The 27,293-nt window shown below is 40.7% G+C and overlaps 5 protein-coding genes across 6 annotated transcripts in view; all 5 read left to right on the forward strand.

Annotated features, from left to right (window-relative positions):
* LOC110015840 (CD209 antigen-like protein E) overlaps positions 1-27,293 on the forward strand; it is a 900,664-nt gene that overhangs the window by 525,724 nt on the left and 347,647 nt on the right. The window lies entirely within an intron of this gene.
* Positions 160-8,231, forward strand: LOC101169546 (E3 ubiquitin-protein ligase RNF139). Its single transcript, XM_023959728.1, has 6 exons — positions 160-716; positions 2,327-2,982; positions 4,001-4,148; positions 4,218-4,324; positions 4,419-4,670; positions 5,733-8,231. Exons 1-6 carry the CDS (start codon positions 554-556, stop codon positions 6,516-6,518), a joined length of 2,112 nt encoding a protein of 703 aa, XP_023815496.1. The 5' UTR covers positions 160-553; the 3' UTR covers positions 6,519-8,231.
* Positions 2,533-6,518, forward strand: rnf139 (ring finger protein 139). The gene is made up of 5 exons (XM_023960206.1): positions 2,533-2,982; positions 4,001-4,148; positions 4,218-4,324; positions 4,419-4,670; positions 5,733-6,518. The coding sequence occupies exons 1-5, from the start codon at positions 2,533-2,535 to the stop codon at positions 6,516-6,518; spliced, it is 1,743 nt and encodes a 580-aa protein (XP_023815974.1).
* LOC101169792 (transmembrane protein 65) lies at positions 8,353-25,984 on the forward strand. Of its 2 annotated transcripts, none has more exons than XM_023959763.1 (7): positions 8,353-9,157; positions 20,420-20,464; positions 20,901-20,968; positions 21,223-21,277; positions 23,917-23,959; positions 24,815-24,959; positions 25,088-25,984. In XM_023959763.1, exons 1-7 carry the CDS (start codon positions 8,878-8,880, stop codon positions 25,199-25,201), a joined length of 750 nt encoding a protein of 249 aa, XP_023815531.1. In that variant the 5' UTR covers positions 8,353-8,877; the 3' UTR covers positions 25,202-25,984. The 2 variants fall into 2 exon arrangements, with proteins under 2 accessions (XP_023815531.1, XP_023815532.1); XM_023959764.1 differs by having other exon boundaries at positions 8,364-9,157; positions 24,854-24,959.
* On the forward strand, positions 8,878-25,201 carry LOC111948219 (transmembrane protein 65-like). Its single transcript, XM_023960207.1, has 5 exons — positions 8,878-9,157; positions 20,901-20,968; positions 21,223-21,277; positions 24,862-24,959; positions 25,088-25,201. Exons 1-5 carry the CDS (start codon positions 8,878-8,880, stop codon positions 25,199-25,201), a joined length of 615 nt encoding a protein of 204 aa, XP_023815975.1.

The following is a 27,293-nucleotide window of genomic DNA, read 5'->3' on the forward strand; positions in this document are numbered from 1 at the left end:
TGAGGCATTTAAAAAAAAGTGTTGAGTTTCTGTGTTCCGTCAGTTTTTAATTTTTTATTTATTTATCTTATTTTCCTTTTCACTCACAGTTTTTCAAAGTATTTTTTTATTTTCATTTTTTTCTTCACATTTCTATTCTGTGTTTCGTCAGCTGCCACACCCACGCACGCACGTACGGCGTGACGTCACATCGCTCGAATCACAACTTCTTGTGTGATCTTCGCCGAGCTGAAACACGAAGAAAGCGGTCGTTACAGGCAGAACTAAAGCTTTGTTTTCGCGACAGTGGGGTCCGTGGGGACACCGCGGACGTCGACCGGCGTCGCGATCAGGCCGGATGGGAGCAGAAGCTCCTCTTTTCTCCCGAACACAGGAAGCAACAGGAGGTTGAGAGCCGGGACGGACACGATCATGAGCCGTGGGGCCGCGGAGGATCGCCCCCCCAGCTAGATAAACAAACGACAGGACGCGAAGAGGACGGACGCAAACACATTTCGAAAGTACATGGATAGCTGGGGCTGACCAGGACCGTGAAGCACCCCACGGACGTCGCATGGCGTCCACTCAAGCCCGGCTGGGCCAGCAGGCCCTGGCGGTGCTAGACGTGGCTCTACGAGTTCCTTGTATTTTTATCATCGACTCGATTTTTAACTCGTACAGCGACCCTGGACTGGGATGGCCCGGCACGATGGGAAAAGTGTTGATCAGAGTTATGGGTAAGCCGATTAAAAGGGAAGCGTTAAGTCCGTGATGCTAGCAAACATCAGCTAGCCTAGCCAAAAAAGGAGCTAGCAGTGACATTAGCCAGAAGTGCTGTGTGCCACCTGTCAGACCGACTAAAGCCGGTTCAGCTCCCAGCCGGTCTCTCAGGCAGGGATGTTTACTAATTTACCAGTTACTCTGCAGTTTTCATGTTTGCCTGACGCTAACTAACTGCTAGCTGTAAGCTAGTTCACAGCTAAGGTCAGGTATCTGGTCAGACAGGTGTTTCACTTTGGTTTTTATCTTGTCTGAATCAATCGAAGAACTAGAGGCGGCCAGACAATAATGCTGCCCGACGAAATCTGTTTTTTCAGACGCCATAAAAATAAACGAAGACCCAGTATGTATCTGTGGTGCTCTTATATCAGAATTCATGACATAAATAACAGCTGTGTGTTTGTTAGGCTTTGCAGTGAGTTCCACCTGCAATGAACTCGAAAGAGAGAAGTTGTCATCTGTCTGCATATTTATTAGACGCACAAACCGCTTTTTTTTTTTTTTTAAATAGAATAAATGTCTCAAAGCGATGTAAAATTGTAACTCTTACAGAACGTTCACGTAACGACGTAACTCCCGGACTCCTCCAAATCTGCGTGTTTTCGAGGCTGCTCAAAGATCGTCTATTCACGAAAACGCATTACTCGACTTTTTTTTTTTTTTACTGCATTAGCAAGTAAAATCTTTTTGTTGTCAATACATTATGTAACTATAAATTCACAGCTTGACCTTTGCACACCAGTGCTCAAGAACTTTGAGAGGAAAGTAATTTCTTTAAATGCAGAAGTATGAAATTCATTGTAACTCAACAGGTCAGTGACTTCTTAGTCAGTGAACTCTTCCTTGAAAAGCTCCTAACTACTACATCCAAACACACTTGGGGTTAAAGTTTATTCAATAGCAACACATCAAATCGACGGATCAGTTTTCCTCTAGAATAATTTTCCATAGTAAAAATTTACAAGTTTATAAGTTGAAAGTTTCACCTTTTCTTCTTTTATTTTAGTATTTATGTGAAAGTAGTTTAATAACTAAAACAAACCTGGAATTTTAACACTGATCCATCAAAATACTTCTAGAGAAAAGAGATGAACATTTTAAACTAATGCTTCACATTTGTTATTAATGTAAACAGTTGTCTCTCTTTTTTTTCTACTGTCATGTTTTTATTTTATTCTGTTTTCTAGTTTAAGTGCCGCTCTGGTTTAGCAAAGTTCTATAAAGTTTAAACAAATGCAAATCTGTTTTGCACCTTTTTCGGGGTGCTTGGGTTGAAATCCTTTGACAGGGTGTGTCATTGAAAAAATGACAAACTGTAGCTCTAAAGGATGCAAAGTTTTGTTTAGAAATGCTAAGCAGTGAGAACATTGAGTTCATTTCAAAGAAACAGATAAACTTCCTCAATCTTGTTAGAGCTGCACAATGCACTGCTTTCATTTGTGTTATTTTCTGCTTAGTTGTCAACATTCCTTCTGAATTCAGAGTTCATTAATAGATAAAGAAATGCTAAAGACTGTGGATTTTTTCCCTGTTGCATTTCTCAGTTTTTGGTTCCTCGTCTCCGCAGGTGTCGTCATCTCCATCGTGGTTCTACTTCTCTCCCAGAAAGCTCTCTTCAGGTTTTATACCCTCTTCTTTGCCGTCGTCCTCGCCGCGGTGGCCGTCCTCATAAACTACCACGTCACCTCACACATAGACTTCTACAACACGTACTACAAAACGGCGCTGGGGTTTCGGCTGTTCCCCAAAAACGGGCCGACGCTGTGGATGGGCATGGCGGCGGTGCAGCTCCTGTTCAGCGTCGGCTACGTCTTCCTGCTCGACCTCCAGTCTGTGTTTGCTGCTCTGGTCGTGTTGGACGTCATGATCCCTCTGTGGGCCATGATGCTGGAGCTGCCCGCAGACGCCAGGCAGCTGGTGGCCGTCTTCTCCGGCCTGGCGCTGGCCCTCAACACGGGGGTCTGTCTGGCCATGAGGCTGAAGTGGTTCTACTACTCGTGTCGGTACGTCTACCTGCTGGTACGACACATGTACCGGATTTACGGACTCCAACTGCTGCTAGAGGACACGTGGAAAAGGATCCGCTTCCCCGACGTCCTCCGGGTGTTCTGGCTGACCCGGATCACTACCCAGGCTCTGATTCTGGTCTATGTGGTGCGAGCAGTAAGAGAAGAGAGCGGGGATGCCACGGGGGGGGCCGCAGACGGCAGCTCTGATCCACAGGTAGGAAGTGAACTTTGTCTTCACTCTGATGATCTTGTGATCTATAGTTCTGGTGCCGGTTTTTATCCATAATTTAAAAAAAACAGTGTTGTTTCCTAGGACATAGTTTCTGCAGAGCGGCAGTCGTTCATTAGAAATTCACCTCTGATTGTAGGTGGGACGGCTGCTGTGGGCCACGAAATTATTCATTAAAGCATTAAATCGTTCAATAAAACACAAAATAAATACACATTTCTTGAATCATTTAAAATTTAATTAAATATCGACACATTTCATTATTTCTAATTTTTAAACAATGACACATTTATTTAATAATTTCACGTGAAATATATCTATTACAGTTTGTCTTCCAGCCCACACTGGGCCATGAAATAATTACACGTCATAAAATATTTAAATGGGCTTTTTAATGACTGTTTTAACATTTTAATGCCATTCATTTATTGAGCTCCAATCTTATTTATTCATTTATTGACAATTTGAAATAATTAATGGCACATTTATTGAATAATTTAATGGCGTATATACCTATTTCAATCTTGCGGTCCTCTGTACTTCAGGAGAACCCGTTAGTTGGAGAAAAGGGGTGGAATAAAAAATATGTTCTACAATTCCTGTGAAGGGGACCTAAAAGGCGCTTTTTATCGCTCTAAGAAAACTGTTCCTAAACTAACAGTAGCTGCTCAGCCTCAGAAATAAATGAAAAGACAATAGAAAGTTGGAATTTCCTCCACGTTTGTCATGTTTTACCCTGAAATGATCTGCTCTTGAAATGGCCTTTTCTAAGGATTCCCATCTTGTTATTTAACCCATTTCTTGAGGAACTTCCTTGTTTCCATTTCTGATTTTTTTTATATTTTAGCTCTGAACTTTCAGGAAGTTGCAGGAGTTGTCTAATGCACAATAGTGGTGGTGATGATGAGAACAAAACAGTGACTGCATGTGCGGCTGAAGTTTTTTGATTTGCTCCCTGTGTGCTAAAGCCCGTTCACAGTCAAGCCTTGCCCTCCATTTTCAGGGTTACCTGTTGAGCTGGGATGTTTTCTGGGATCTGACCAGCAACCTGATCATCTCTGGTTGTGATTCCACGCTCACCGTGTTGGGAATGAGCGCCGTCATCTCCTCGGTGGCGCATTACCTGGGCCTCAGCATCCTGGCTTTTATAGGTACCAAGACTCTTTTAGTACAGACTTTTAGAATCTGCTGCTCAAACTTAAAGCTTTTTTGACCTTCAGGTTCAACTGAGGAAGAGGATAAGCGTTTAGGCTTCGTGGCACCTGTTCTGTTCTTCATCCTGGCCCTGCAGACGGGCCTCAGCAGCCTGAATCCAGAGGAGCGTCTGGTACGTTCCTGTTTCTGCACCTGCTGATCTCACGTTTTTTTCATTTAAAGTTGTTTTGTTGTGAGCTGTAACTAACCGTCACTTTGACCCGAAGGTGCGCCTGAGCCGGAACATGTGCCTTCTGCTGACTGCCATTCTGCACTTTATTCACGGCATGACCGACCCCGTCCTGATGTCGCTCAGCGCCTCCCACGTGTCGTCCTTTCGGCGCCATTTCCCCGTTCTGGTGGTGTCGCTGGCGCTCTTCGTGCTCCCCGTGGCGCTCAGCTACACCCTCTGGCACAACAACGTCCTCAACACTTGGCTCTTCGCCGTCACTGCCTTCTGTGTCGAGCTCTGCCTCAAGGTCAGCTCAGAGAACTGTATATTTATGATACGGTATGGCTGTGAGGTTTCCAGGTGATGCCGTAGCTTTAAAGGTCAAAGCTCCATCTTCAGTAGTTTCATACTGTAGTTACAGTAGTTTCAAAGCCACAAGTTGGATCCTCAACTTCCAATTCTCCACGTCAGTCGCCTTCTTTTCATCCTGCAATATTTTGCTGAATTAACTGAATTTGAAAAACATTTCTAAATTCGGCTGATCTGGACTCAAAATGAGCTCAATCTTCCTGATATACAGTGGGGCAAAAAGTATTCAGTCAGCCACCAATTGTGCCAGCTCTCCCACTTAAAAAGATGGAGACTTTCATCATAGGTAAACATCAACAATGAGGAAAAAAACATCCAGAAAATCTCATTGTCTGATCCGTGCAAAGGAAAGAATGAATGGGAGGGAATTGAAAGTCCATGTTGCCCAGCAACAGCCCCAAAACATCACTGCTCTAGAGGAGATCTGCATGGAGGAATGGGCCAAAATACCAGCCACAGTTTGTGAAAACCTTGTGATACTAACAGAAAACGTTTGACTGCGGTCATTGCCAGCAAAGGGTATATAACAAAGTACTGAGTTGAACTTTTGTCATTGACCATCACAGGCCTCTGTCATAGTTTCAGTGGGATCATTTGTACAATTGGTGGCTGACTAAATACCTTTTTGCCCCAGTGTATGTAATGCCACAAGAACAAGTTAACACCACAAAGACGGTTTTCATCGGAGCAGGGCTTTTAGCAAAGCAGTTTTCATTTGATAGAAACGTATGGAATGTCAGTCCCAAGTGCTTTGAAGAAATCCAAAAGCTAAGAAAATTCCATACATAGGTATTTGAAAGTATAAGAGTAGTATTCTATAAAGCAGCAGAAGATCAGATTCATTAGGAAGCTGGTTTTATTTATGCAGCATGGTCGTTGAAAGCAACTTCCCCCTATGTGGTTCTGAAAGGCTTTTGGAGTTCTGCTGGGGTTGTATTCCATAAATATAAATGCATAGATGTTAAGTCCTCCTAACCTCAGGTGAACTTCTCCCCTCCAGGTGCTGGTGTCCCTGACGGTCTATGGCCTCTTCATGGCTGATGGATTCTCCAACGTCCTGTGGGAAAAGCTGGACGACTACGTCTACTACGTGCGCTCCACCGGCAACATCATCGAGTTCCTGTTCGGCGTCATCATGTTCGGAAACGGCGCCTACACCATGATGTTCGAGGCGGGCAGCAAGATCCGCGCCTGCATGATGTGCCTGCACGCCTACTTCAACATCTACCTGCAGGCCAAGAACGGCTGGAAGACCTTCATCAACCGCCGCACCGCCGTCAAGAAGATCAACTCGCTGCCGGAGCTGCGCGGCTATCAACTGATGGACATCGAGGACGTGTGCGCCATCTGTTACCAGGAGTTTGTGAGCTCGGCGCGCATCACGCCGTGCCACCACTACTTCCACGCGCTGTGCCTGAGGAAGTGGCTGTACATCCAGGACACGTGTCCCATGTGCCACCAGAGGGTCTACGTGGAGGACGAGGGCCGGGACAGAGCTGCCTTTTCCAACAACAACGGGGGCTACGCGGCGCCGCAGGACGCCGCCGCCGCCGCAGGCCCACCTGCAGCAGGGGCGAACCAGCAGGAACAGCCGTTGGGCGAGCTGCTGGCCAACGGAGCGGCCGGCGGGATTCACGTGGCCAGAGGGGCGGAGCAGCTGGACAACGAGCTGCTGGAGGACAACGACAGCATAGAGTACGACGAAGAAGAGTGGGGCACGCAGAACGGACGGACACCAATAGAAGAAGACTATATCAACGACGACACAGACTCCACAGAGGAGTGACAGAAAAACCAATGTATATCTTTATTAAAGTTAATTTAAATAATATCAAAGCAACTTTAGCATCTTAATTTGTTCTACAGAAATGTCAGGGATCTCACTATTTGTCTACATTGTTTTATTTTGTTATTATTTACTCTAATAAGGGCTTGAGGAAAGAGTAAAAGCTGCTCCTGTTCTGCGTGTGTGTGGCGCCTGCATGATCCAGACCAAAAATGTATAGATTTTTTTTTTCATAGATTCAAAAAAACGGTTTAAGAGTATTAAAAACAAAATAGCATGGCTTGATCGTCATCACCTGTAATATTAAGCTCCTGAGTCACTTAAAATATCAGTTTTTGGAGCAATTTCGGTTTTTAAAGTGGGGAAGAAAGCCTTTTAGTCTGAAGAAAAGAAGGGTTTGTTTTCCATACAGCCCTACAAGGTGTGTGTGTGTGTGTGCGTGCGCATGTGTGTGTACCAGGGCAGCATCTTAGAGATGCTGTTCCTCGTCGTCTTGGAGGGAAAATGCTGGAGCGTTTAAAAGGCACGACTGTTGAGGGACTAAACAAATTCAAACTTCCAGTCTGTGAGGTTACTTTGCCAAAAAAAAACAACCATCTTCATCTGCTTTGGTCGTCTCGGTGACTTTAAATGATCTCAAAGTCGGCTGGAAGGCTGTCGGCTAACAGATGGAGGGGATCTTTTGACATTTCCAGCATTTTCGTCCTTTAAACGTCGATAATTTATAATTGTGTCCAGACAGAAGCTGTTTTCTATTGACTCTTAACCAACTGAAGAAAAACCAGTGTTTTAAAGAGTAACTTTCTGCTGTAATCACTGAAATACCTCGGTTAGTTTTACTACTGGTCTGTTCGGCGACCTTGCTTAACATCTTGTGTACGTTATTGTACATGCAACAAAAAAAATGTGCAATTTTTGTTTTCTCTTTTCATATTTCTTTGGAGAATGAAAAATCTGTTTGTTTTTTCTCAGAAAGTATTTTAAGACTTCAGTTTAAAAAAAAAATGGTTTGCTTGTGAAACAAATGCAATACAAACCAGCTGCCCAAACAAGATTTAATTATCAAAACTTAGTTTTTTGATAAAATAAATAAGTTGAACTTCACCAGCTATTCTTGCATTACTCAGTAAGTATTGATTATTCGGTCTGTCAGATGACTGGCAGTTTTTGTCTCAGGGCCCTGCAGCAGGAATACAAGAATAGTTGAAATGAAAAGAAAAAAAACGGCTTTGGAAATCATTTTTATTTGCAAAAATGTTTTGATTTATTTTCTATTTTTTTGAGCTTATTCTTTCCAGATGTGATTAATTGTCTGTTAATTCTAACTACTGAGTCAAATCAAAGCCCTTTATGATTTAGAAGTGATGCTTTTGCCTGCTGAAAAAAAACACTAGCAACTACAAATGGTGGATTTAATTTTATTTTTTGTTATAAAGAAATGCTTAGCACAACTTTTGAGTATTATGTCAAGGTTTCCACCATTAAAACATGTGAGGATTTCCCCATAAATTAATTGCTGTTATTTTTTGTTGTTGTTGCATAAAATAAGGTTTAAGAAATCTGAGAGTGTCTGAGTTAAATGAATTTGGAAAGCTGTGTTTTGTGACATGCTTCAGCTATGAAGGACATTCATGTTTAGTTTGTTCTGAAAGAGCTACTTCATTTGCCTTTTGTTTTAAAAAGAGATTTATGTAAATAAAATATTTGATATTACGCTTTGGACTACATTTTTATATTTATTTGTGAATTCTATCAGGGTAGAAATTAACTTCACCTGTTAGACCAGGAGATGGTGCTGTTTCACCATATTTCTTAAGACAAAAGTCATAAATAGCCATTTGGTGAATTGGTTTTGTAATACAAAAACAACTATTGATTATAATATCCTCCTTTAAGAAAGTGGATTCTCGTTTTGTAATTTTGCTTTGAAACGGTCAAATTATTATGAAAGGGTTTAACCGGAAAAACAGTGTTTTATTTTGAAAGACAGGAAGTGAGTGTTATATTTAGTTCTATAAGGGCTTTTCTTCTGACTTAGCTTGTCTAGTTTGGGCGTAGCTTCACGTGCACAGTTTTTAACCGGGACACTGTAGGGAGACCATGACCAGTTTGAGGCGGCGGACAGTACGAGAAGAGATGTTCGAGTGCTCCGACTTTACCGCGGGTCTCTCGGAAACTGACCTCCAAAGTCGTCGACTTGTCTCCCATTGAGGTCTCTGAACTTCTCCGAGTCCGAGTCCCGGCAGCCGTTGGTGGAGCTGGGAGAATAAGGCGCGCGGGTGTCGGAGGTCAGCGATACATTTGCCAAGAATAGCGTTTTTTGTTTTTCTCCAACGTTTGAGTAGTTCACGCCGCCACGATGCTGAAGATTTACCTCCAAAAAGCTATTTGGCCAGCTTTTCAGAAGTTACCGAGGGGACTGAGGCAAGCTGCCCCGCCGCCGGTGACGGCGCAGAGGCTGCCGGGTACTGGGCGGCACGTGCCGAGCTGCTGGATGGGAACCCACGGGAGAAACGAGCCGTGGGAGCCGCTGAACTCCCCAAAGAGGGCAAAGGAGTTTATCTACCGCCTTCACCCAAAGGAGAGGTCCTGCTTACTGAACGAGCTGCAGAGTTTCGAGTCCATCGCCATCGCTCAAGGTAAGAGACGAACTGCGCATGTCAGTCAGTCGGGGGGGGGGGGGGGGGGGGGGCAGGTCCAGTTAGTGTCCAGTGGAAGAAGTTGTGAGAATGAATGGGAGACCAAGTTTTTTCTTACTTTTGCTCATAAATCAATAATGCAGAATAACCAGGGTATCCAAACAACATGTCGACATATAATTAAGTGCAAATAATATAAAATTAGGGAGTTTGTCAAATAAATAATTGTCTTCCTTTGATTATTATTAGTTTTATGATTGTTTCTAATAACAAGGTGATTGAATTTAATATTATACTGGATCAAAAGCTTGTTATTTTCTTATCTTTTGGCCATTTGCAATAACAAACCACAAAGTTGGGACTCCAGGGCAAAAATTGGCAGATTTGGTGTCAAATTAACTACAGTGAGTCTCTCTACGTTTAAAAAACTTAATTTAGAAGTAATTAAAATTCAGTGGTAAGTCTTTTGATGTGCAATAGACATGTTCAGAAGGATTTTTTCTTGTCTTATGCAGTCATTTGTTTTGATTGATCCTGGTCACATGCCATGGCTATTGCTTGCTTGAATCTGTTCCACTCAAATATAAACCATGATTTTAGAGTTAAAAAAAAGTTCTTGTGCCATCAAAAAAGGCTTTTTGAAAAGACTAAGCTGAGATCCAAAGGATTTACTAACCTCTGGAGGATTTGAACATTGCAAAAATAAAAAGGGGGGCCCCAGCATGTGGCCTTGTGGAACTCCATTAGAAAAGTTATACGGGTAGACAAAATAGAGTTTAAAGACCGACTCTGACAACAAAAAATGTTTTTGGTGTTTTTCTGATGTAGTATAGGGCATGTATAAAGAAAATTAAACTCAAAATGGTAATTCTGAGTATTTCTTCATTCAAATCCTTGTGAATGGGGAGTAGATGGAAAAATCCTCATATTTGTGATGTAGAAAATATGCTGGTCGGGCCACAAGCTTCCTGTTCCACTCCATTCTGATCCATCCATTTGTGGACGTCGGCTCGTGCCTGCTAAGGAATATTTCACAGCTATTTCCACCGGTTCCTGAATCGCTACCAACCGAAGCCCGAACCCCTGCATGGAGAATTGGCATCAGCTGACTCAGAAGCGTCTGGAAAATATCCTGAAAATGCTGAGGAAGATAATCGTGGAGAATAATCATCATCCGGAGCAGGTGTTAAATATGGATGAAACCTCTCGCACGTAACTGGTGGAGGAGGAAGCACAGCCTCCTGGTTTTAAAGCACAGAGAGACACTCTCCTCTAGCCAGACCACAGTTGTAAATAATGATGTTGTTCTTGATCTGTCCTGCCTGGATAAATGAAGGTTAATTAAAAAATAAAATAAAAAGATCATTGGGAATACTTTTACAATACATCAAAGGCTGATTGGATTGCAAGATATCTGGGAGAAATTAAACATTTTTCTCAGCCATTTTTCTCACAAACATCAAAGGCTTTTCTTCTGACCTTTAATCTAGCAGATGCCATAGATTTAAACATTATATAGTACATTAGTACATTTTCAGTACTGGGATAATAGTAAAAATGTTCTTTAATAAATATAATTGTACCTTTTCTTGATTTATGCTTGTGCGCTTCCCCTTTTTTTGAGTTGCCAAACATATAGTTTGTTTCCCCAAAGACAAAAAAAGTCATGTCAGGGTAAAACCGTAGTGACTCACCATCACAGCACATTACAAGTAAAGTTTGCTCAAGAATTGAAACTAAAAAATGTGAAATTGAAAGAACATTCTTTTAGCGGCTGGATAGCTCGGTTGGTAAGGTGAAAGGCTATCACGCAGGAATCCAGGGTTTGATTCCCGGAGGGGAATGAGCAGTGGTACTGGGGGCAATCATCATATCAATATTTGTTTGTACCAACCAGACCTTTTTGAATTGTCTTTTAAATCCCACATTTCTCAGGCCGTTTTCCAAAATGTTTCTGTTTAATCACAGAATATCCACTTTTTTAGTCATTAATCTTGGAAAAAACATTTATCTCTGTTTTGTTTGAAAAAAAATGTTTTGGAGATCTGTTCATTTGCTTCTATCATCTGATTACACCTGATTTAGGTAATCAGGATCAGGTCTAGTAAAGAGAGATGTGGGGGGGAAAAAAAATTCAGATAACTGTTTTTCCAGCTGTAGCTCAGATTTGGGACATTTTGGACGTCATTGAGACATTTATTCCCTGGTAGCCTTCAGTGCTAAAGAAACATTCAGCTAAGTTAATTGAGTAAGAACTGGATTAGAAGCATAGTTTGTACATAACTCAGCTTCACAACAGTGTTTTCCCTTTAGCTGGAGATGGAAAAATAAAGGTTAATAATTCAAGAAGGCATGCAGATTTTCAAATCCCCTGGTTACTCTGAGTAAAGGTCACCACTGCTCTAATGTTCTGTAAAGCGCTGAATGTCAGCTCAGCAGCAAAGAGCTTTTAAGTTTCTCTTGAGAGAATTTGACCCGAACAGTTGATCTTCTCTCTGCACCACAGGGATTAAAATAATCTGCAGTTTCATCGTGATTTATGTTAAAGTTGATGAAAAGCTGTAGGCTGTGCAGGTTTTACTTTTCCCTGTTTCTTCTAACTTTTTCAAAGTTTCAAGTTACAAAAATCCAAAATACTGGCATTAAAATAGAACAGTTCCTTAGACCGTTACCTGAACCTTTGTTTATTTGTTTTTTTTAAGAAGGTAATGGCTCCTTTGTGTGTGTAGGGAAAAAAAGTTGTATTACTCTTCTATTTCTGGTTTGTTCAATGGGGCAGTTTTGAACAGAAGTAGCACCTTTTTTTCCATTTCCTCTGACAGTTTCGTTAAAAAAACTGGTCATTTTTCATCATTTAAAGACCCCCTCCAATGAAAAATTGTGTTTTTTAACATGTTCTTGTGGCATTTTCTCATGATGGAAGACACATCTAAGCTCAAATTGCATTTCTGTATTCATCTTGTGAATCAGGAGCAGACGCAAAAATGCAGTTTGAAATGGCTTGTAGCTGTGACGTCAGTGCTACAGCCAAGGTCCCTGCTCCGCTCCATTGTGATGCGTCCGCTTGCAGACGACCACGTAGACGTCTGAGCTGGCATCTGGATCTAAACTGTTCAGCTCAGATATCGCTCGCCATCTGTGTTGCATCGGTAAAGTTAGGTCGGGGTTGTGAAGGGCTGTGAGCTAGCAGGAGAATGTGTAAACAAAGGGATGATGGGAAGTCGTACTCCATGCCAACAATCCCGCCCACAATTCAGAGGCGAATTTCTAATGAACAACTGCCGATCTGCAAAGACTATGTCCTAGGAAAGGACACAGTTTTTTTTTAACTTTGCCTAAAAATAGAATAATGGTAATGAAAAGGCCACTGGGAAGACTTTTACAATAGATCAAAAGAGGATTGGAGTGGGACTTAATACCATCTCCATCTGCTTCCCAGCATTTATCATTTATTTCCAAATCATCTAAGATGAGTTGTTCCTCTGATCTTCGTCAGTCCTAGAGAGAACCAACATCTTCAGTTCTGCCTCCTGACTCTTTCTTAGTGCTCTTTTAACCAAAAACATGGCTGCTCTCATCACACCTTTTTATATATTTATTTATTTATTTATTTATTTATTTATTAGTTTAGTTGGCAGGGATATTGCATAGTAAAAAAGCATCTTTACAAATGAGGCAGAATTAGCCAAAAGGCTATTTTTCATCTGTAGTCCCTGGTCAGGTGGTACATTTTTCTCCCTAAAAACATGTGAAATGCAAAACAGAAATACAACATAAAGGAGATTTATAAAAAACATTGTAAATGGTAAAAATACAATACATATAAATGAACAATAGGAGCAATATTAACAGGTAAAACAATGTAAATATAGAAATACAACCAAGATCCATCATTTTATCTACAATATCATATTCATACATTTCATCGTTTTAATTGCTGCCAGTAGTTGTTTTGCCTCAGAATTACTTTCATGTCACTGAACCTGTAATGTTTTATTTTAAAATGGGACAAAAATCCTAGTTTTTGACAGTCTTTTAAAAATGGTTTGTTTACTTATGAGATGTTCTCATTAGGGCTTTTTCCACAGATATGTTGTTTTTCTGCCGCGTTCCAGCAGCACAATGTCCTGAAATTTGAATAGATGCCTTTATTCTCTGACAGCTTCTGTCACACATCAGGAGTTAATTATTCCCCTTTTTTCATGTTGTTTTTAAGACTATATGTGTGTGTGTGTGTGTGTGTGTATATATATATATATATATATATATATATATATATATATATATATATATATATATATATATATATATATATATATATATATATATATATATATATATATATATATATATATATATACATATACATATACAGGGTTATATATTAGGGTTGGGCGATGTCCCTTAAATTGGCCGTTGACGATGTTTGCTGTCAACCATCGGGATGGACGATGACATGGTGGGGGGGGGGTATCTTTACATTTTTCGTTCTTATATAACTGCTATTCGTTTTTTTGCTTTTTTCATTTTATTTCCCAACTAATGACTAATCCGCGATGATCCAGTATAAACTGAGGGAAGTGACTTTAACAAAAAAAGTAACACACAAAATAGAAAAGAAGTAATCCGCTCCCGCACTTAACTAGTGAAGTGGACCGGTGGAGCGCGGACTTACAGCTTTGTGTTTGATGGGAAGGGGGGGGGGGGGGGGGGGGGGGGGGGTACATGAGCGGTATGTGTGGGAGATTTAAGACTGCGATCCGTCCCGCAGCTCTAGGGGTACAATCAACCGAACTCAGAACCGGGTCTAAAAGTGTGTGTCTGAGCACAGCTCGGATCGTCAGCAGACACACACAGCGGTTTGAGCTTCAAAGCAGAAATGTCGCTCAGTCCTTAGAAAACATTCAAACAATCACGCGGATTTGTGTTTCCAGTCGTGTCCCGACTAAATAAAGGCTGATGTTATTCTTACATGTTTACGTGCAGCCAGCAAGCAGCACCACCCAAAGCTAATGTTGTTAGCCCGTGTTAGCATACTGCTAATCCTGGCTTCGTTCAGAAAAAGCACTGACCACACGGATTAAAATTCAAATGATGAGCGAACAGGTGTTTCATAATAACCGTAACATTATTAAAAGCACGTTTAGAAGATCATCTCGTATTTTACCGAGCTGACATGTCAATATATATAGCCGCTCGGCGCTGTTATCGTTTTGTATTGAATAGTTACATTCAATAAAGTTTGGAAAAAAAGCCGCTCGGCGGAATTTATATCCTTCCGGTTTTCAAACCCTACTGCGCATGTGCGAATGATTTATTCCGACGGAAAGTGTGACCCATGTGAACGTTTTTATATTCTGAAAACATTTTTCTGGGCCCATGTACACGGTTGGATTCTAATCCAACCATTGATCCCATCAAGATATTTTGTACATGTAACCGCGGCTTATGGTGTCGACGCGCAACGTGGCGGGGGCGTGGCATCACGATGGTGGTCTCTCCATCGGGATGTCAGTCACCCATCACGATGGATATCGTCCATCGGCACAACCCTTATATATATATATATATATATATATATATATATATATATATATATATGTATATGTATATGTATATGTATATGTATATGTATATGTATATGTATATATATATATATATATATACATATATATACATACACATACATACACACACACACACACACACTTTCCTTGAATTACTTAGCTAGTGACATGTAACAGGCTGTTAAAATATCAATAAACATCTAACTTTGTACTTGAAGTACATTGCTGGAACTAATTTAATCCCATTTGAAAACGAAGTATTGACTTTTTATTTGTGGACAGTATTGTCTAAACTCTAAAAGTCCTTTTACATCAACAGAACATGACGTTAGTATGTATTATTTTTTTTAATGACTATTCACATGAAGTAGAAGGAAGTTTTTTGTTTTTCTGCAACACTATTTTCCACCAGCTTTAGAGGGTGTCCCACCGAGTCCAATTAAACGGCGGCGTGGGTCTGCGGTGCCTCGTGTTGCTTCATCTGGACTGTGCTGTGTCTGAAAGCACTGTTTGTTTACCTAGTTTATGCACGGTTGACGTCGTTTAGATTGTTGGAGGCATTTACAGTGGAGTGCTGTCGGCGAATGGAGGTTTGTCTATTGTGGCGTTATAGGTCAACAATGAAGCTCCCGCCAATGATTACTATCCTCGGGGGACTAATTAAGGCCGATCGGCAGTTCCTCGTTAACGTCTGCATGCATAGTTCAAGAATGATGGGAATTCAGGTGGCGCAGAAGCTGTTAAAAATGCGGTGGACAGTCCTCTGAAGGAGAGGTTACAAACATCAATTATAAAAACTGCCGGCCACCACCAGCTCTCGTATTTACAGTTTATGATTGCCGCCGGAAAGGCAGACTTGCCGGTAATGAGTCTCACTTAGAGCGCTGTGACATTTAACAGTTCTTTAAATACAAAGCCATTTATCCTTTCTGTATTTTTTAAGGACAAAATATACCCACTTCATAAAAAACACATTTGTATATCATAAATGATTAATTTTCTGCTTTTTAGTTTTACTTTTAGCTCTAATGATCTTGATAATTGTTATATTCATGTCAAAATGACACATTGCTATAGGAACACAATTATAATGTAATGTAATCACATCCATGTAATCCATGTGAAGATCAAAAGTCATGAAGAAAAAAGGTTTAGTCCACTGTCTTGTGGGGACCAGATGACGCCACTCCCAACGTTAACGTCTGGAGTGGGGTCATCTGGTCTGAGCTGCCATGCGACTCAAAAATTGTAACGCTGGATCGCTCCAATTTTTCATCGGTAATGTTAGGTTGGGGGTGTGAAGGGCTGAAAGCGATTGGAAGAGACTGTGAACGGATGGATGATGGGAAGTGGAGGCGGTCTTCCTCTGTGCCAAAGGTCCTGCCCACAACTCAGAGGTAAATTTCCAAAGAACTACTGCAGAAACTATTTCCTCGGAAATGATACGTTATTTGATTTGGCCTAAAAAAAACAGCCCAATCATAATTAAAAGACCACTTTGACAATAGATCAGATGATGATCGGAGTGGGACTCTATCAAAGTGTCTCAAGCTGTTATTAAAAACAACGGTTTGTTATAGGATGAAGTCAGTTCTGTCTGCTGTAAAACACACGTAGGGTGGGGGGGGCTCTATTTTCTAATTGCCTAGAGAACTCACTTAAAAACTCACTTTAGTCAGTGCACTCTCCAAATACTAAATAAAGGACAGTACATTCTCGTACTTGCTTTGAAATCATAACTAAGTAATGTGAAAAATCAGAAAAGTTTCTTTGGACGTGTAAAACAGCACTTTTAGTGTCATTTACTGGTTTCAGCAGTTATTTACTTTATTAATGCTCCAAGAAAAATGAAATGTCTTTCATGTATCAGAACTAATCTTATATTTTCATATTTTTGAGACATATTTCCTATATTTAGTCAAAGAATGTATTTACTTGTGTTCTGGAAAAACTTAATTCGTGGCTGGAATCCAAAAACACACATTGTGTTATTTGACGTGATAATGTTGGAGGCAAACTTTAATTTAAAACCCTAAAAAATAGCTTTTTATTGCTCTGGATCTTGCATGTTTTTACACTGACAGCAGAAAAGACAACATTGGAATATTTGCTGTTGAAAGGAGATGGAAAAATGATCAAAAATGTGTAGCCTTTATGCTGTTTCTGCGTTTTCCAGATACTATTTCTGTGTGGTCTCATTTATTTGGAAGTAAACTGGCTGTGAGTTCTTAAAAAAAAATCACAATTCTTCCTCATCAAGAGATTCTCTGGGATGTTCACCGTCTTTCCAGTACAGACGTTCTTTGAGAGCGATTCTGTTTTAGAAATCTGGATTTTACAGCAGTTTCTATAATTCAGAGGATTATCTAGGACTGCGTTTGCTCACGGACTGAATCAAAGCTAGAGGATTTAGTTTCCTTATGTTGCTATTTTATGTGGAAATAAACAAAAAGGTTTTCTAAATCTAAAGTTTGGAAAGTAACAGTCCTTCTGTTGCCTAGAATAGTCTTTCAGTCTGTCGCTCCCTGAAAGCATCGCTCCAACTCTCCATGACAAACTTGTCAATCTCCTCCTGCTGTGCAGAGAGTCTGCTGAGACGTGTTGGAAATGATTTCCTCTGAGTTTTCAGGCAGATGTTCAGTTTGTCAGGGCGCTGAGCAGCACCTGCTACGTTTTGGGAAGATGTGGAAGGAAACGGTAATTGGAGCAGTTTTAGATTTGAAAACGTCAGATGAGAAAAACCTTCAAACTGAGCTGAAAGACTTCAGAAAGCTTGTAAATTGTAATGGTAAAAGTTTATACTTTATTTAGCTTTATTCTCTGTTCTTTAGTTGACTCTTTACTGCTTTGGCTTTGGGGAAAAAGCTAATTATCTAAATCTATAATAGGTTTGTTGGTAAAGTTTTGTCAGGTAACTAACCAAACTTATGGTTTGATCAGAATGGTTCATTAATAGAACATGTTTGCTGGTAAATCAACTGCAGCAGGATCTCTATTGACATAAATGTTTAATTTGAAAGGAACTTGCATGTGCTGCTGCTGTCTAAAGTAATAGAATTATAACCCTGTTATGCTTCAATTAATATAAATATTTATATTAATATAATTATTTAGCTACATCTGATAAAAGAATGTCTTAATGCTTACACAAACATAAAATGTGTTTTTCTAAATGGTTAGGTGGGACTTGGGGGCTTTCGCGTTGGTTTGGTCTGTAAGGAACGGCACCCAATGGTTCTGTTAGCGTTAAAGGGTCCAACCCCCGGCCGTGGTCACGCTGTGTACTGTGAAGTATTGGTAAGGTACACGCACTGTGACATACTGTCTTACGGCGCCCTAATCTAGTCATTAGTGAGGTGTGAGTACTGATCCCTTATTGACCGCACACACGCTGCATGGGGTGTGCTGGTGATACATCAGTGATTGTGGGACGCCCATAGATTCCTACACCCATCTACACTCTGATTATCTGATTTCCTTATTTCTAACAGTCAAGATGCAAACACGTAGGGAAAAAAAGGCACGTGTGTTTTTACTCTTTACCCTGCATAGTTTGGATGCCCCGTACAGATTTGCTCATTTTTTGGCCAGCAGACAGCCCGTTTCCACCCGTGGGGGCAGTTATGACTAAGCCATAAGGTGTGGTAGACACCTTATGGCACCTCAGGACTCACAAAGAACAAGTGCTTTAATCAGGCCGTTCCCTGAAGTTGACAAACAGGTTACCTTAAAAGAAAAATTCAAAGATTGTAAATATGAATTGGTGTGTGTCTGCATGTGCGAACGTGCATGCACACGTCACACAGGACGGATTTTGTTTTCAGAGTTTTAACTTCTGTAGATGTGAGTCAAAAGACAGAGATTTGCTGGAATATTCCAAAAAGAGAACAATTCTATTTACTAATCACTAAAAGGTCAAAAAGTGACGTTTTTTTTAGCTGTAATTGAACCGATCCTGTCACTCTGAGCAGGAAGTGAGGATGAACCCAAACATGAACCATCCGTCACAACCTTCTGCAGGTAGAAACACCTGAAGACCAATCAGAGTTTAGCATCAGATCCCATAAGCAGCACATTTTCTTTGAGGACCCACATTCTGCTTTCCTCTTTCCTCTGTCGGTGTGTTTGTGAGTTTTGGTCTTCAAATCCTGGTTCTGTTTGGAAACTGCTTCAGAATCCCCAATCCAAAAATAACCTTTCAGTTTCTTGGACAACTGTTAGTGTTGGAAAGCAGTTAATCACTATGGCTTCTTAATTGTCATCGGACTTGTTAATGAGCGCGCCACATGCTAATGAGCTCCGGCTGATGGGAGGGGGAGAGCTGGCAAAAAAGAGCTGACAAACCTTCAAATGCGAGCTGAGCTGCAGATTATAAAGTGGAGCTCTGCAGGTCAGAAAGTGAACGTTTTTTTTGCTGTAATTGGATTTTAAACCCGACCGCTGTGGGCTGCAGTGATCCCTGTTTACAGTTCAGTTGGAGTTTCTGCTGCTTCTCTCCACCATACAGATCAATAGATGCACAGGAAGGTTCCTAACACATCTGGCTGTGCATGAATGTCAATAAAACTCTGCACTGCTGAGGCAAAAGGAGCTTAATACTGTTGTAGTAATAAATTAATAACTAATGTAGATTTCTGCCTGACTACATTTGGTTAGAATAAAAACTCACTTTAGCCTCAACAAACGATAAAGAATCAAATCTAAGCTTGATTTTTGATTTATTTATAATTTCCCTGATGGATGATAAACTACATTTATGGAGTATTAGAAAACTTTAAATGGAATATATTTAATGTATTAAAAATAGTTATGTTTTATTATTTTAATTCAAATTATTTTCAAAACAAAAGATTTAAGAAACAAGGATCTAGATAAAAGTTATGAACCTTGAATTTTTGAGTGGATTTTTTTGTGTACATCTGCAGATTGATTTAAATTAAATCGGTTTATAAAACACATTTTTTCCCCAAAACACAAACAAAAGATGATAAAGTTCTTTTAGAAAATACTGTACATATCTAAACACAATTTCAAATGACCAAATTTGCTACTCAACTAATCATACATTTCCACTGCAATATAATTTATGTGCAAGTTTTTTGTTATTTAGAACCAATATTTATTTTCTATTTCAGAAATATTTCCCGATCAGTAGAAATAAACTATTTTAAATGGAAGGAGCTCTTTTCGTTCCAATTTATTTAGACTTTTGCTGTCTACAGATTTTCAGGAGAGTCTCAGCTGACTAAAACAAACGAATCCCAGATGATTCAGCAGTTTCATGTTTGAAAAGGACACCTTCATTAAATCAAATGTCTCCACTCTAATGAGGAACGGAGAAGGTGAAGTATGAAGGACATCGATGCCTCACTGCTGCATCCAAACGTGGAGAGGAACACCTTTTCAGATGCAGGAATCTGACATTCTGATGATGTACTCCATATTTCAGAAAGAGAAGATTTCAACTACTTTTATTTTGTAGCATTGTGCCAAAGCCACTTTGGAGTTAATTAGTGGATGTGAAGGCAGGAAAGAGTGAAGGAGGTTTCTTTGTTCCTGAGTTCTGTCAGACGTTTTCTTGGAAAACGATGAGTTTGAGTCAAACAAACCGTCTCTCTGTTGCTGCAGATGTTTGAAGTCCACGTATTGGAAAACTTCTGATGTATTTGTTTTTTTTATGTTCTTGTTCTCTCAGAGACGCTGCAGCCATCACCGCCAACAAAAGCCCAGATCAGATACGGTGAGAGGAAGTCTGGAGCGCATAGACCCATCCAAACACTGGAGACTTAAAGCTTCATGATGAGGAAACCAACTCTGAAGGACAGAGCTGCTTCCTAAAGAGAACAGAAGGATAGAGACCTTTAAATGATGTACAGAGGTTCTTCATCAAAAACTGTGGATATGAATATAACCCACTGAGCTGCATTTTATTCTAAAGAATAGGGTTAAAGGAATTCAAAAATAACGTATCTAATGCTGTTTCTTTATAACTGAACCTTAAATGTGTCTTTAGGAAGTAGTTTAAGAAGTTTATTGATCTTTATGAAGGTAGAATCCTCAATTCTGATAATAAATAACCAAGAATGTTGGAAAATCTGTAAATAACAAACACATTGTACTTTAGATCGGCATTCCATTCAATGGAAAGGCTGACATTTCTGTTCCTTCATTTTCAGTGTTATTCCACAACGCCATTCCTTTTGTTGGATTTGGTTTTCTGGATAACGCCATCATGATCGCAGCAGTAAGTTTAAAAACTGACATTTTCTATTCTTCTTTTTTTATTTTATTTAATGCTGAATAGTCTTATATTTGGGTCATGGCAACTGAATTTGAAACTTTCCGTTTTGAAACGTTTGGCTTCTCACCCAGTTGGACGAGTGGCGAAACCTTTGAAGGGATTTTAAGTCCAAGACGTCACCTGGAGCAACAAGAACCATCAGCGACCTGATGCAGAATTGATGGTTGATGTTCAATAATTGTGTTTTATTTTGACAGGGAACACAGATTGAACTCTCCATCGGAGTGACTCTTGGGATCTCCACCATGGCTTGTAAGAACCGCCTCCTTCTGCAACAATATTTATAGCTTTACTTCTTCAATTTGATACCATTTTTTCTGTTTATTATGTTTGCTACATTTTCTTTAGTTATTTATCTGAGTCTTCCTGTTGCTTAGTGGGAGGTTTGGGTTAATTATTGTTCCCTAAGTATAGATGAACCTGCTGAGGGTGCTGCTACACACCAGCCTCTGCTGTGGAATTGTTTCACATAAAAACACAAACAAAAAAAACACAAATGTCATTTTTTTGGTTGGGTTTGTTCACACGTCACGCCTTAGTCACCACAGCCCTTTGGGGGGAATGCAGGCTTTCTGCTGGTGAAAATAATGGGTAGGCCTTCACTGGGCTGACCGCCTAGACCGCTGGCTTCACACACATGCGTGATGCAGGCGACAGGACGTAGCGAACGCCTGAACAACACGTTCGGCTAAGTAAGGGTGAAGTGGGTGAGTCGCAGGCACATGGTATGGGACACGTGCGCCCAGCCTGACTGCTAGAAATGAGGACATTAGACAACCGGAGTGTAAACTTCTATTCTATTGGTACTTGCGTATCACCTGCACACCCTGTGAGTGCGGTCAGTTAGGACTGGCAACTGTCTTACGACTAGAGTGTGTCACAAGGGCTGTCCAACAGCAGTGTGTGCAGACAACCCAAAGCCCCGCAGCACCTGTACGGGTCAATCCCCCAGACAGGCGCCTGCACAAAGGCTTTAGCCACATCATGAATGACTAAGGAATTGGTCCATGAACCACAAAGGTTTAGATGTTTTGTTCCTTAAGTTGGTGTCTCACAGAATTACTCAAATTGAACAAAGCGGAACCGTTTTTGAAGGCAAAGCCCATCGTTTTGGGACCTTATGTTGTTTCAGGGGGCTTTTTCCAGTTTATATGTTATTAAGGCCAAACTGAGGAGTATGATCTATAATCTCCATCTTCACTCTGCTTCTCTCACACTTCCTCTTTAAATGTTGGATTCACTTTGTGGTCTTTGGGTATTTGGGAGCAGAGGTGACCCTCATCAAAAACAAAACGTGAATGCACTGGACCTCATCTTTTCACTCTGATGCCTGCTTGATTATTCGGTTGCTATGGATACGTGCCTCTTGATTTCCTCTGCAAAGTGCAAATCAGAGGCGGAGGGCGGGGATCAATAGCTCTGCCCTGATGTCTCCTCTGCTGTGCTTCCTGCTCTAGAACGGCCTCATCGTTTTCTGAGTCCATTTATCTTTTTGATTGCTTTTAGAAAAAAAAAAAAGAAAGAAAGCGCCTTTCAATATTTTACTGTGCGTGGCGTGAGATAAGGACGTCCACCTGAGCTCAGTGCCTTCAAGGATCATCACTTTTAGTGGCACCACAGCAAACATTTTCTCCTGTGAGGCCGAGTCTTTACAGCTCCTGTGGACTTTAGGAGCAGAGAAACCATGAAGGCAGAGGAGGAACAAGCTGACCGAAGATCCTGGTGGTTTTCCAAAAAAAGAGAAACCCCTCTTTGATCTTAAAGGTTTCCCACCTTCTCTATCGTTCCTCTTCTTATCAATGCAGATTACAGCAGGCCGTATGTGGGCCTCTTTAACACACAGGAAGTTTACATTTGTAATATACTGAAGTTACGTTGTGCAAATCTCCTTCCAAATAGCAACATCAGCCTGTGAAGGATCCCCACAGCAAACATTTTAATGACTTTCAATGAGCTACAGGCGTTTTTAAACATGTAGAAATAAATAATACAAATTTAAAAGCTAAATTTCACTTTTTAGAGCATTTTCACTTGCATTGCTCGGTTATGGGTGATGGAAAGAGGGGGTGGGGTTGCTCTGCGGCAGTAAACGTTGCTCCAATAATGACTTTTCTGTACTTTCCTTTATGAATTTTAGAACATTTGTGGATTTTGAGGCCAAACTGATTGAACTCCTGTCGCTCTGCAGAAACCTGTCGTTTAGAAAAAATGCAAAACTGCAAAATCCTAAATAAATAAAAGAGCAGTGGGAACGTTTTTACAACAGATCAAAAGATGATCAGAGTGGGACTCTAAACATTGCTCTCAGAGATGACAGAGCTGCATGAATCGTCTTCCAGATGAATTCTGCAGCATCCCTCATTAATTGCCGGTGCTTTTCCGTTCTGCGGTGTAGCTCCAGGCTGCAAACAGCAGCATCAAAGTGTGTGTCTTTGTGCATCTGCAGCATCAAAGTGTGTGTCTTTGTGTTTGTGCAGCAGCAGCATCAAAGTGTGTGTCTTTGTGCAGCAGCAGCATCAAAGTTCTTGTCTTTGTGTTTGTGCAGCTGCAGCATCAAAGTGTTTGTCTTTGTGCAGCAGCAGCATCAAAGTGTGTGTCTTTGTGTTTGTGCAGCAGCAGCATCAAAGTGTGTGTCTTTGTGCATCTGCAGCATCAAAGTGTGTGTCTTTGTGTTTGTGCAGCAGCAGCATCAAAGTGTGTGTCTTTGTGCAGCAGCAGCATCAAAGTTCTTGTCTTTGTGTTTGTGCAGCTGCAGCATCAAAGTGTTTGTCTTTGTGTTTGTGCAGCAGCAGCATCAAAGTGTGTGTCTTTGTGTTTGTGCAGCAGCAGCATCAAAGTGTTTGTGTTTGTGCAGCAGCAGCATCAAAGTGTGTGTCTTTGTGTTTGTGCAGCTGCAGCTCTGGGGAACCTGGTTTCAGATCTGGCCGGACTCGGGTGAGAAACCTTTTAAAAATGTCTTCACATTGAGTTATGCATGTTGGCTCTGATAAAGATATATTTTTTTAAGTTTTGTTTGTATTTTAGTCAAAAGCATCATTTAGTTACTGTAGTTCTCCCAAACTGAAAAGTTTTTTTGTCATTTGCTCATTTTTTATCTCATTTTTGTTCTATTTTTAAATTGAGGCCTCTTCTCTTTGTAAAAATTAAAGTTTATATTTTTCAAAGTTTTAGGAAGAGAAACTGTTTCTAAAGGTCTCAAATTCCCAGCCTTATAATAAAAAAAGTTGTAGTTTCAGATCTTTTTATTTGTTTTATAAGTTTAAGGATTAAAAGAACAAAATTGTAGTAACATTTTAAATGTAGATTGTGTTTCTGTTCATGTTAAACTGGACAGAACCGGATCAGCAAAATAGAAACTGAAGAAGATGTGAAACCTCCACAGAAACCGGCTTCAGTCTGTTAAATCCATGAAATCATGCAGGTCTTTCCTTTAAACCTGATCACAAGAGCATCCAAAACTACTTAGATCATAATCTGTTCATGGATTTTTATGTCTTCTTTTGCCTTTAGAAAAAATCAACCACTTTCTGTTGATAAGTGTGAATAAAAAGCATTTTATTGATGGTTTTGGAGTCAAAGGTTTTGAATGTCTGGTGGTTTGGTTTGTATATGAACTAAAGGCATAATAGATATTGATTTCTGGTGTTTTTAAATGACGATAGTTTGTTGGAGAGCGTCAAAGCATCTAAAGACGAAGAGTTTCTCACTTCTTTTAGTCTGTCAGCTGTGAAACCTCATCAGTCTTCTAAATGAGCAGGAAGGTTTCTCTCCTCTTCTCTTTGCTGTGAGGATTCTGAGGCTGGTCCTCATCCCGTCTGGTTGTTGCAGCCTTGCAGGTTACGTCGAGGCTCTGGCCTCCAAACTGGGGATGCAGGTTCCAGACCTGACGCCCAAACAGGTGGACATGTGGCAGACGCGGCTCAGCTCCCACATGGTGAGACCCCGTTCTGTTCATCTATGAAGAACCAACGAGGAAGACGGTCATTCCAGTAAATCCAGAGGATCTTCATGTTGAGAAAACTGCATAAATAAGCAGATCTGATGTCCCCCCCCCCCCTGCAGGGCAAAGCCATCGGTGTGTCCATCGGCTGCATTCTCGGGATGTTCCCGCTGTTTTTCCTGAGCGATGATGACGAGGACAAAGAGTCTCCGCCCGGCAGGGACGCACACTCCTAACATCTCAACAGCTCAGCGCTGTTTTCTGAACGTCCGGATGCAGTTTGGGTTTATGTTCCCTCCTCCGACTCCTTTAGTCCACCGTTTGACGGATTTGGTTCAGAGTTTTTTGTTTGCATCTCAAAGCCGTCGTGTTCAGGAGTCCCTCTCAGATGTTTGCAGCAAAACGCTAAAACCTGAAATGTTCAGTTCTTCAGAATGGGGCGTGGCAGAGTCCTCACCCTCCAGGCAGCGTGCGACGGCGGGAGGCGTGGTCCCAGCGCCTCTGGCCCGCTGTCTTGACGGATGACTGACAGCTGCTCATTTCTAAATCAGGCGGCGTCCTCTCTGGTGACAAACGCCATCCGTCACGGACGTCTGCCCCAGTTCACGGTCAGCGTGGCGGCTTCTCTTTCAGTTTTAAAGAATGTAAATATCTCAGAGGAGAGCTGTGGGGGTCCTGCATCAGAACCGGGGGGGGTCGCCTTAGGATCAGCATAAAGTGACTGAAAAACCAGATTGTTAATTTGAAAAAGGAGATTTGAAACCAGTTTTAAACTTGAAAATGCATCTAAACATCCTTAAAGTGTTGCTAAAGGGAAATAATGATATTTTGTTTTTTCGTTTCTCTCCCTCTTTACTTTCAAACATCGATTTAAAGTTTCAACCCAGACTCTTTGTTTTTGAGATGGGGGCGGGGCTTTGAGCCCATTGGGTACTGAGGGATGATTGACAATGTGTGACGGACGTTTTGATGTCATTTCCACTCCAAAACGGCGTCTGTCATTGGCGCCGCCCGCGTCATCCTTCCTATGATGCTGTACTTCCATGTCAATCACGTCCAAGTAGCCAATAGAATACAGGCTAAACGCCGAAAACAGAAGAAGAGGTCGCAATGAAAATAAAAAATAAAGTGTTAGATTTAGATATTTTTAAATTCAACTTCTACATTTACTATTTTATTTAGAATATTTCTTCAAATGTATTTTTTTTTTTAATTTACATTTTTTTTGTTATTCAAATGTTCAGTTTTTCTTTCAAGTTTAAAAAATATACTTTTCAAATGTTCAATTCTTTATTTACCATCTTAATGTAAAGGTTTTTTTATTAGAACATTTTCCATATTTTCCAGTTTAAAATAGTTTTCAAATGATGATATTTTTCTTCACATTCTGATTTGTTTGAATTCTCTTTAAGCTGATTCTGATTCGTTCCCATGGAAACGAGTCTTCTGGGATGTTGGAGCAAAAACACTTCAGTGAAACGAGCAGGAAGCACTTTGAGCGTCCTGGACGGCAGCCGTGAGCTGCTGGTGAACACTAACAGAGGTCGGAGTTCAGTTTGGTGGTTTTAGGTTTCAGACCCCCCCATCCCCCCCCCACCCCACCCCATACCTAACATAAAGAGGACGCCTGTCACTAAATTTAAACAGATAAAATTAGCCCTGCTCTTCTTTTCCATGGCCCAAAGCTCCTCCCCCCTTATTTAATGTGTACTTATTGGCTGGACTGTGATTGAAATGTTGAAGTGTCTGTCATAAATGGAGGAAGTTGTTGATGTGAAAAGATTCTCACAAATCCCATTTGGATCCTTCTGTTTCCTGGATGAATCTCAAACACCATCTCCTTCCCGCCTCCTCATGAATTGTTCCTGCAGCCCCGTTCTTCCTCAGACAGGAGTCTTCCTCAGCAGTTTTGCATGAAGCAGCGTTTAGATGTTTGCCGATGCTCGGGTGTTTATTGTGGCCTTAATTTAACCGTATTTAATTTAAAAATCCAGTTTTCTGTTTTGGCTCTTGGACAATGAAGGTTTTTTTGGCACTTTTTCCTCTCCGCTCTGCTTCCTTACAGCAGACCATCTGTGTCATTTAGCTGTTTTGGCTTTGCTTCTGTTTAACACAACAGAAATAGATCATGAAAATATTAAATAATTCAATCTAAAACACTAAGATCAAAGAAATTGTCTGGACTCTTTTCTACATTTATGCCTCTTCTGTTTCTGCTCTAATTATAATATTATTATGAAGGTAGACATCTGAATGATTCCCTGTTTTCTCCTGATAATGTAAAACACTACTTCTTCTGCCTGGATGTTTTTTTCTTCCTTCTTAATT

Source organism: Oryzias latipes, chromosome 11, assembly GCF_002234675.1.
Source record: "Oryzias latipes chromosome 11, ASM223467v1".
NCBI classification, from domain to species: Eukaryota; Metazoa; Chordata; class Actinopteri; order Beloniformes; family Adrianichthyidae; genus Oryzias; species Oryzias latipes.

What these genes read in the sequence shown, in the direction of transcription:
- LOC111948219 (XM_023960207.1), top strand. Translation starts at nt 8,878, where the DNA reads ATGCTGAAGATTTACCTCCAAAAAGCTATTTGGCCAGCTTTTCAGAAG. An exon ending in GTCCATCGCCATCGCTCAAG is followed by an intron (nt 9,158 to 20,900) that starts GTAAGAGACGAA and finishes CTTCATTTTCAG; the next exon opens with TGTTATTCCACAACGCCATT. An exon ending in TGGGATCTCCACCATGGCTT is followed by an intron (nt 21,278 to 24,861) that starts GTAAGAACCGCC and finishes GCAGCCTTGCAG; the next exon opens with GTTACGTCGAGGCTCTGGCC.
- LOC101169792 (XM_023959763.1), top strand. Translation starts at nt 8,878, where the DNA reads ATGCTGAAGATTTACCTCCAAAAAGCTATTTGGCCAGCTTTTCAGAAG. An exon ending in AAAAGCCCAGATCAGATACG is followed by an intron (nt 20,465 to 20,900) that starts GTGAGAGGAAGT and finishes CTTCATTTTCAG; the next exon opens with TGTTATTCCACAACGCCATT. An exon ending in TGGGATCTCCACCATGGCTT is followed by an intron (nt 21,278 to 23,916) that starts GTAAGAACCGCC and finishes GTGTTTGTGCAG; the next exon opens with CTGCAGCTCTGGGGAACCTG.
- rnf139 (XM_023960206.1), top strand. Translation starts at nt 2,533, where the DNA reads ATGGCGGCGGTGCAGCTCCTGTTCAGCGTCGGCTACGTCTTCCTGCTC. An exon ending in TGAATCCAGAGGAGCGTCTG is followed by an intron (nt 4,325 to 4,418) that starts GTACGTTCCTGT and finishes TTTGACCCGAAG; the next exon opens with GTGCGCCTGAGCCGGAACAT. An exon ending in GTGTCGAGCTCTGCCTCAAG is followed by an intron (nt 4,671 to 5,732) that starts GTCAGCTCAGAG and finishes TCTCCCCTCCAG; the next exon opens with GTGCTGGTGTCCCTGACGGT.
- LOC101169546 (XM_023959728.1), top strand. Translation starts at nt 554, where the DNA reads ATGGCGTCCACTCAAGCCCGGCTGGGCCAGCAGGCCCTGGCGGTGCTA. An exon ending in AGTGTTGATCAGAGTTATGG is followed by an intron (nt 717 to 2,326) that starts GTAAGCCGATTA and finishes TCGTCTCCGCAG; the next exon opens with GTGTCGTCATCTCCATCGTG. An exon ending in CAGCATCCTGGCTTTTATAG is followed by an intron (nt 4,149 to 4,217) that starts GTACCAAGACTC and finishes TTTGACCTTCAG; the next exon opens with GTTCAACTGAGGAAGAGGAT.